An 8,180-nucleotide genomic window follows, 5' to 3' on the forward strand; every position below is an offset into this window, starting at 1 on the left:
AAACTACTGAAAAATGTGTACTCACGATTGGGTCCCACTATCCTGGATGGAAAAAAAAAACGACGTGTTCCATAGACCTCACAACCGGATCCCAGCTGAGTTCAAAGCATCCACGTGCAAAGGAACGTCTGGTCTTCCTACATTACTAATATTATACCAATTCTAGACCGTTTCCGTTGCAAATTGCATCTACGTCGTCGGCGGGCAATAATTGTTCTCGCATGAAAAGGGAAAGTGTGTATAGTGAAAGGACTATATACAACAGTTGCAATACTATTTCTCCTCGTGTACACCATGGATTTGGCATACTTTAATAGCAACTTTGCTTAATCAACTATTTTCAGCCATAGATGGTGGCGGTGTAGGCAAGCAGTCGCTAGTTTGAGGCCGACCTCTAACGAAAAAGAGACTAGTTTTATCATATGATTGGTTGGAGAGGTTGGGTGCAAGCAGGGTTTATCTTTTCTTCCCCCACTTCACCTTTTCTTTTCTTCGTAATAATCATATTGAGGGGAACCAAAATATTACAAAATGAATTATATTGTTTTCCTTTTATCAGCAAAGTTAACAAAAACATTTTATGTTGCGTCTTGTGTCCACATTGACATCTTCATAAATTAGAAGGTTTCTCCTACGATATCATACCAGTTCTATACCATTTTCATTGCAAAACGCATTCGCGCTGTCGGTGGGCAAGAAGTCTGGTCACAATGAAAAAAATAGAAAAAGGAAAGTAAAAGGACAATATACAACAGTTGTAAATTTGCAATACTATCATTCTTCCTCATGTACACCAAGGGTTTGACCTATTATTTTCAGAACTTTGCATGTTCAACTATTTTCAAAGATGGCGGTTACGTGGACAGGCAGAATTACCAATATTTCCGGAATCATCACCAGTCACTACTTTGAGACAAACCTCTAAGGAGGAAAAAAAACAGTTCTAACCAAAGGATTACCATACGATAATTCACCAAGTCGGCGTTTAGATACGCCAATATGCTTTAAACATTGCAAAAATAAAGTCATTGTCATGTGATAATAGTCGTCATACTACATGACAAGCGAAACAGCAATAGTAACAACAAATATCGCAACATAAAAAATAACATTGTTGTCCCAAAAATGCTTGTGTAATACTACCACATGAATTTGGCAGCAGCTGCAAACATGGTTAAAACATCGCTTTCGTCCGAAAAAATAGAACAACCATGTGGAATTCTTTAGTTGGTGCAGGAACAAGCTGGAATATTGGAAAGTAGCTTGGAGTCTTGGACTTCCTCCAGGAACAAACAGGTGCTAATTCCCTCCGTGCAGCAGCCGCTTTCAGATTCAGAGAATTCTTTGGTCCCAAGCCTAGCATCTTGACTTTCACAGCAGAAATTTAACCCAGCGTAAACATCAAGTGCGGCTCTTCGGTGTGATCTTCACTCTTTCCACAGCCCGAACATCAAATGCAGCTACTGTATCTCTTGCTAAAAAACGAGAGTTTTTTCATAGGGTATCTCTCGCTCTGGTTTACTTCGTGTGTACACCAAAAAGACAGACATCAGCAAAAATCAGCTATTTTTTTTCATATAGCGGCGCATGGGATCGTGCGTCCCACGGCTTATTCGAGGATCCTCTCTCCGGTCGAAAAGACGTTCCACACCACTGTCCCTACTATGTACAGCAGAACAGCCACCTGAAACACACTGTCCCAAGAGCCTGCAAGCGGTAAATACAGTAGGAAGTTAGCAAATATAGTTCATACACGTTGCATATTCCCCGTAAAAGGAAAAGCGGGGTTTTACCTTTCTGAAGAATGTAGCCAGTGGCAGCAGTACCAAAAACTCCTGCAAGCACGCCGGCGGTGTTCGACAGCCCAAGAAGCACACCCTGCAAATTTGCGGGACACTGTCTAGTCAGACGCATCCATCGGACCGCAAGCCCAAACGAGCAACTAATAGCCAGTTTATTATCTGAACTAGTAGTGAACACAAGAACAGTGATGATTCAGACGAGGACATTACCGCGTAGCGCGGTCCTATATCCTGGTGGTTCGAGTACAGCCCAGACTGTGAAAAAGCATCACTCCCCTACCAAAAGATGTATAAAAAAATATCAGCAAGCAGTTATAGCACATGATTTATTTGTGTATCAGAAGTGCAAACCTGACTGCATGCCATACACAGCACGGCCATGGCCGGTGTACGGACTTTGCTCAGCAGTGTCAGGAACAAGGCTGGTCCAAGAAAACCGATGGATTGCATGATCTGCACAGAAACAGGTTGCCAAGTATGTCAAGATTGGCAACTATGCGCAGAACGAACTTTTGCCCACAAACAAAATTTTTTTACAGAGGAAATAACAAGGTACTGAAAATGAACTTACCTTGCGAACATTTGTTATCGATACCCCTCTCGCAACGAGTGTGTCAGCTATCCAGCCACCAACGTTTGCAAACACGGCCATTGTCAGCCACGGCAAGACGCACAGAAGCCCGGACTCCGTTAGATTAAACTTCAGAACCTGCATAAAACCCGTTCGGCAAGTATAGCAATGACATGGTGTCCATTGTCTGATATACGAGCAATGATAACATTTTTGCGCTACTAAATTACCTGATTGTAGTACGTGGGCATCCACGTTAGGAGGATGAATGTTCCCCAGTTGTGGCAAAAATGGGATACTATGAGAGCCCATACTGCAGGCTTCGATAGGATTAACTTCCATGGTATGGAGCTAACAGGCTCCTTCATGGTACTACCACCTAGTATGTGCCTCTTTTCATCCTCGGTTACTTCCGGATCTTCATTCGGAGAGCTGCGCGCCTAATTAGAACAGAGACCAGCAATGAGCTGAATAACAAGGATGAGAATCTAAAAGCCAAAAGAACGTCACCAAGTAAAAGTTTAGCATTCTCATTTGCAGAGCTGTTCTTGTTAAATTAAATTATGTGCAAAGCAAGTGCTTTTGACATATGCAAGTGTACTGAGAAATAGCACCGCATGGCAGAAGGTGAGAAAGGAGCGCAAAAAATTGGTATATCTTACTTTGAGTTGCCACAGTGTAAACCAGATGCTTCCCAGGGACCCAAATCCATAGAAAACAGAAGGCCAGCCGAATTTGCTTATCAGGAAAGGTGAGAAGGCCAGGCCGGTAACTGAACCAAGGTACATTCCACTGTACACTAATGCAAGGGATCTGCTCCTCTCTGAAACCGGGATCCATTTGGATAGAATGTTGTTCATGGCCGGCATGGCAACACCCTGTTAAAAAAATAGATATAAGAAATAATAAGCCAAAAAGGCATTTCTTGCAACAAGAGATTGATTTATTAACAGTGTCTGTGCTACTGATAATTTTAAGAAGCTCATATATATCCAAAATACTTGATGATCCATACCATTTTAAGGCATATGTTGTCTATACATCTGATGAATAGCATAAAGTAATGAAGAGTGGCAGCAGAAGACATCTACCTCGCCTATCCCCATGAAAGCACGCACGACAAGTAGGAACGGAAGGCCGAGCTTGGCAGCGAATGGTGTAAGAATTGTTGCAATAGACCACCATACAACCCCGAATCCAAGGACCACCTTGCCGCCAAACCGGTCAGCCCAAATGCCCCCAAGAATCTGCAGGGCAAGTTTACAAAATCAATTTTCAGTCCTTTTTAGGACATGATGAACAACGATGGTGCCCAGTTACACTTAATTGGAACTGAAACCAAAGTCAAGTATCTGTGACTGCAAAGAAGATGTATGACAAGAAACAAATGCAGAGAAAATTCTCTGGGTACGAATATAGCAATGTACCTGAGTGAGAAGGTAGCCCCAAAAGAAAGAAGACTGGATGAGACCAACGGTTGCCGGGCTCCAGCCGAACTCTGCTGACATGGGAAGGATGGCGATACTCATATTGACCTGGCAGAGTTTAGTCAGTTAAGTCTCAGTACTCAAATAACAGTCACAACAGAAAAAATGGTTCAGTTACACAAAGCACTAATGAACTCACACGGTCCATGTTGCAGAGCAGGAATGAGAAGAAGCAGAGGACGACGATGGTCATGCGCTTGGGGAACTGCTGCCACCAGGCGGGAGAAGAAATGGCCTCTGGGTTATTCGCGTCTCCGACCAGGACGGCGGCCTCGGCGGGGACGTCGCCCATTGGAGCCCCGGTCATCTCGTACTGCTCAGCCCTGCAGTCTCCGCGCTGCTTTCTGACGGGTGCTCTGTACTCGGGCTGCAGCACTCCGGCGGTGTCGAGGCCGGTGAGGTTCTTGGGTTTCTGCCATCCGCTGGTGACCGGGTCCGAGGATAGGAAGCACTCGACCCTGGACAGGAGCCTCCTCTTCACCAGGCCTGCATTGTTGCAGAGCCTCATGGGAGTAGAGTTGAGCTGAGGCTGCTGAATTTGGGCAGAGAATTGGTGTGGTGTTGACTTTCCAGTGCTCCTGGCGACATGCCGGCCGTTTGTGTGCCCGGCAACCAGCTGGGAGCACACCGGCCACCTGGTGTGTGGTGACGACGTAGAGGAGTACTTGATCATCATGGTGTCATGCTGCTGCTGCTGCTGCTTTCCTGTGTGTATGTAAAAAAAAAAGGGCAGCAGTTGAGCATAAAGGTTAGGCAACAGAAGTGGAGAAGGCATCTGAAGGGAAAACAACACACAACTCAGTGTCACTAGTAGGTGCATTGATTTATCATTCATCTGTGGTTGCGGAGGAGGAATTAGAAGTGGTATAGGAATCAAGGGAAAAAAATAACAGCGCCCCTGAAAATATGCTATTAGCGAGACATTGTACACCGATCAATTTAGCTAGAGAATTCTCTACACGCTATAGCGCACTATTTTTTTTTCAATGATAGAAATGTGATAAGGTTGGCACTTGCCATCCTTAGGAATTGCATTTCCTCGTGGACGTGCAGTTTCCTCCGAAAACATAGGAAATGAGTAGTACTCTACTCATAAGAAAGAAATTCCTATACTCGTTTCCTACAAACTGAATGCATCTAGAGGGAATTTTCCTGTGGAATCCAATTCATATGTTTTTGGTATGAAAATCCTCCGAACTGAGTGTTTACTGAAGAGAGAGTTGGGAAACAAGCAAGATTCACCGACCTTTTATCTGTGAAACTGACTGTCAAAATTCAGTATCTACTCCTAGTAACCAAGGGAGTAATGAAGGGGTGCGCACCTGGTGAAGAGGAGGAGGAGGAGGAGAGCGGAGAGGCGAGGAAGGCTGCTCTGCTGGAGGAGAGCACTGCCCCCATAGCCATGGCTTCTACGCCCCCTGCCTGCCTGCGTCCAGTCCAGGTAGCAGCAAGCTCGGGTCAGGGAAAGCTGCAGGGAGGAACCAGAGGAGGAATCTCAGCTCAGCTCAGGGAAGCTGCAGGCAGCATGTGTCTCCGGTGAAGAAGAAGAGAGGAAGCCATGGCCATGGAGGGGGGAGAGAGGAGAAGGAGAGGTGGACGTGCGGATAAGTGGACTCTCTCTCACCGCACCGCTCCAACCTCTCCTCAACACATGGGCATCTGGTAAAATCTCCCTCCGGCACCGGCACCGGCACGGCGACGGACGGCGAGGCTTCCTCCACGTCGGCGTGCTCTCGCGTCCGTCCGATCTGCTCCGCCTCCAAAGCTGGAGCTGGAGCTGGCGTGTCGTGTCCCCTTGTCCATCACGGGGCTCCTCCTCCTCTCCTCGTATTCATGAACAACAAGACGCCGACCAGTGGGCCCACTGTGGATCTTCTGGCAACTAGTGCGTGTCTCGGCTCGAGCTTGGCACAACCACCGGACAAAAGCTCCCCTCCCTCCCTTGTCCTATGCTAATCTACAGCATCCACACCCGGAACCCCTCGAACCACCCCCGTAGGCTGGTCACTGACCGATCAAGAAATCACGACCCTTCAAACCACCCTTATACGGGCTGTTCGGCAACCCTTCATATCTGAGGCGGATATGAGGAGGCCTGGGCACTCCAGGACGCGTCCGCCATATCAGATACACCCCAAGCTGGCCCACCCTGACCCCACCAATATCCCCTCCCTTTAGGCATCCAGACGGAAACCCTAGCCACTTGCCAATCCACTCGAGTTTCAGTCCGCAACTCTAGATCCGATACATGCGGGCAGTGGATCCGAGTCCGGCAACTCAGGATCCGCCGACTGGGACCTCATCTCGTGCGGGGACAAGGAGGAGTTTGTCGCCCGCATGTCTCTTCGCTGGTCCCGTGAGGGAATTTGTTCGAGCTCAGTTGTCCCGGCAGGAATCCGTAGCGTCCACGCAAGTGATGCCCGACGGCTCAAGGCGCCCGACCGAGGCGGCTCGTGGTATAGGTGAGCGCATCACAGTCGATTGGGTCGGGTTCGAACTCCCAATCCACTGCCTAAGCCGGCCATGGTGGAGCGGATGGGAAGGAAGAGGACGGGAAGGAAAGGTAGTGGAACAGAGCAGTTGAGAGTGAGGCCTAGGGTTTGATCAGAGGTGGTGTGGGTCTGGCATGGGCCGGTACAGCGTGGCGGATGCGTCCGGGTATGTCTGGACCGCCTCATAACCGCCTCACCTATGGGCTGGGTTTGAGGGGTGCTAGAGAGAGTGAACATTTGAGCTCGGTATGCGGGGTCTGGTTGGCGCGGTTTTTTGGCCCAGGCAGTGTCCGCCCAGACAAATGTGGGAGAGTAAGGGACCTAGTTGAAGATGTTCTAAATAGTACACCCTCGGTCCAAAAATAAGTGTCGTGGCTTCAGTTCATAACACTTATTTTTTTGGGACGGAGGGAGCCATCCTTGTCTAAAAAAAATAGAAGCAAGGAGCCAGTATCTCACAGCCAGATACCGTATCGACGACACTCCCTGTCCCTCTTCTTGGGGAGGGGAGGGAGAGCATATTCATACCGCACCAACAAAAATTCTTGGTTGCATCTTCATTTACCACATGGAACAAATTATCTCCCTATCTATCTGTTTTACCACATAGCCATACTCAACACATTACACCACTGGCTTGAGTTCCTCTCATATCCTTCATCTCCCGATGAACCAAACCAAACAAGGTCCGGTATTCTTCAGGCTGCGACGAGGTCGAGGGTGTAGTCCCACAGCTTCTTCCCCAGCTCCGCGTCCTTGGCCTTGGCGCTCGGCTCGTACAGGTTGCTGTCGCTCCAGTACTTTCCCGACACGCCCTTGGCGCCCGGGTGCAGTGCCACGTAGCACTGCGTCGCAGCCCCCTATTCCAAAATCCAAATCCAAATCCAAATCAAATCGCCGAAGAGCAAGAGACTGAAATTCTGTATGATCTAGACTGGAGGGAGGAGTGCACCGCTTGGGAGTGCGGGTATGACTGAAGTGGTGATGATTGATTTCTAGCCGCGTGTTAACAAATGATGATGACCCAGTGAGATCTGGATCTCTTCTACTTCTCTAGTCAACTTGCAGATGCCCTAAATTCTGAATAAACTAGCACTGTACATCTTCAAGTATATATCATACTGTATATATTAGGGGCGGCAGACCAAGTGCAGTGCAGTGCAGGTGAGGTCCCTAGTAAGTACATTGTCAAACCTAGGACAAAAAGACTAGTAATACTCCGGAACTGCGGATTCTGCCATTTCCCGGATCAAAGTTGATGCACAGCAGCAGCAGAGCAAGCTCATTTCGTCGTCGACGCAATAATAACAACAGCTGACGACAAGGCCGCGTTATTATAACACGGAAGAACACACCTGTTTCCTTTCCTTCCCTAACGTAAACACCAGCCATGGAGTCTCTTTTGTTATACTCTAAAATGGACACAAGACCCTCTCAAGACCGAGCATACAACTAGTACAAAAGAAGCGCACCTGCTGGACGTTCTTCAGCACCAGTCTACCAAGCGTCCGGCTCATGACTGCAGATACGGGAAGGAAAAACACTCGATGAAATCAGCCCTTAGGATTTCAAAAGAAGCACTCCATTTCTGCTGAGTAGAGTATATTTCTTCTTTTACCATCTATGATGCTGTGGTGGCGAAGAAGGTTCGTGATAATAGATCCAGGATGCAGAGAGTTCGCAGTGATGTTAACACCCTCTTCCTGTTATCGACAAAATATTGAATCATGATTTGACGTGCTTGGGCTCAACACAAATCTATATATCATATTGATAAAGAACTGAAAACAGAGAAAACCAGTTAATAAGAGCAAACAGTTCAGCTTAC

General features: G+C 47.5%; 2 protein-coding genes across 2 annotated transcripts in view; both read right to left on the minus strand.

Moving 5' to 3' along the window:
* Positions 1-969: 969 nt before the first annotated feature.
* Positions 970-5,722, minus strand: LOC123095567 (probable anion transporter 4, chloroplastic). Its single transcript, XM_044517070.1, has 11 exons — positions 5,183-5,722; positions 4,000-4,565; positions 3,801-3,908; positions 3,465-3,620; positions 3,036-3,251; positions 2,604-2,813; positions 2,374-2,511; positions 2,154-2,255; positions 2,013-2,078; positions 1,794-1,878; positions 970-1,707 (listed from the first exon to the last, which is right to left on the minus strand). The coding sequence occupies exons 1-11, from the start codon at positions 5,262-5,264 to the stop codon at positions 1,610-1,612; spliced, it is 1,827 nt and encodes a 608-aa protein (XP_044373005.1). The 5' UTR covers positions 5,265-5,722; the 3' UTR covers positions 970-1,609.
* Positions 5,723-6,818: 1,096 nt separating this feature from the next.
* LOC123095568 (short-chain dehydrogenase TIC 32, chloroplastic) overlaps positions 6,819-8,180 on the minus strand; it is a 4,582-nt gene continuing 3,220 nt past the window's right edge. Inside the window, exons 6-8 of the mRNA XM_044517072.1 lie at positions 7,971-8,055; positions 7,825-7,871; positions 6,819-7,212 (exon numbers count right to left, since the gene is read on the minus strand). Coding sequence (XP_044373007.1) covers positions 7,051-7,212; positions 7,825-7,871; positions 7,971-8,055 — 294 coding nt within the window. The 3' untranslated portion in view covers positions 6,819-7,050. The remainder of the gene's footprint in view (positions 7,213-7,824; positions 7,872-7,970; positions 8,056-8,180) is intronic.

This window comes from Triticum aestivum, chromosome 4D (assembly GCF_018294505.1).
Source record: "Triticum aestivum cultivar Chinese Spring chromosome 4D, IWGSC CS RefSeq v2.1, whole genome shotgun sequence".
In the NCBI taxonomy this organism is placed as follows: domain Eukaryota; kingdom Viridiplantae; phylum Streptophyta; class Magnoliopsida; order Poales; family Poaceae; genus Triticum; species Triticum aestivum.

Bases quoted from the DNA above. Each gene is read 5' to 3' on its own strand.
- LOC123095567 (XM_044517070.1), bottom strand. From the start codon at position 5,264: ATGGCTATGGGGGCAGTGCTCTCCTCCAGCAGAGCAGCCTTCCTCGCC. The intron at 4,566-5,182 runs GTGCGCACCCCT...ACATACACACAG, and splicing joins CTCCTCCTCCTCTTCACCAG to GAAAGCAGCAGCAGCAGCAG. The intron at 3,621-3,800 runs GTACATTGCTAT...CTTGCCCTGCAG, and splicing joins GGGGCTACCTTCTCACTCAG to ATTCTTGGGGGCATTTGGGC.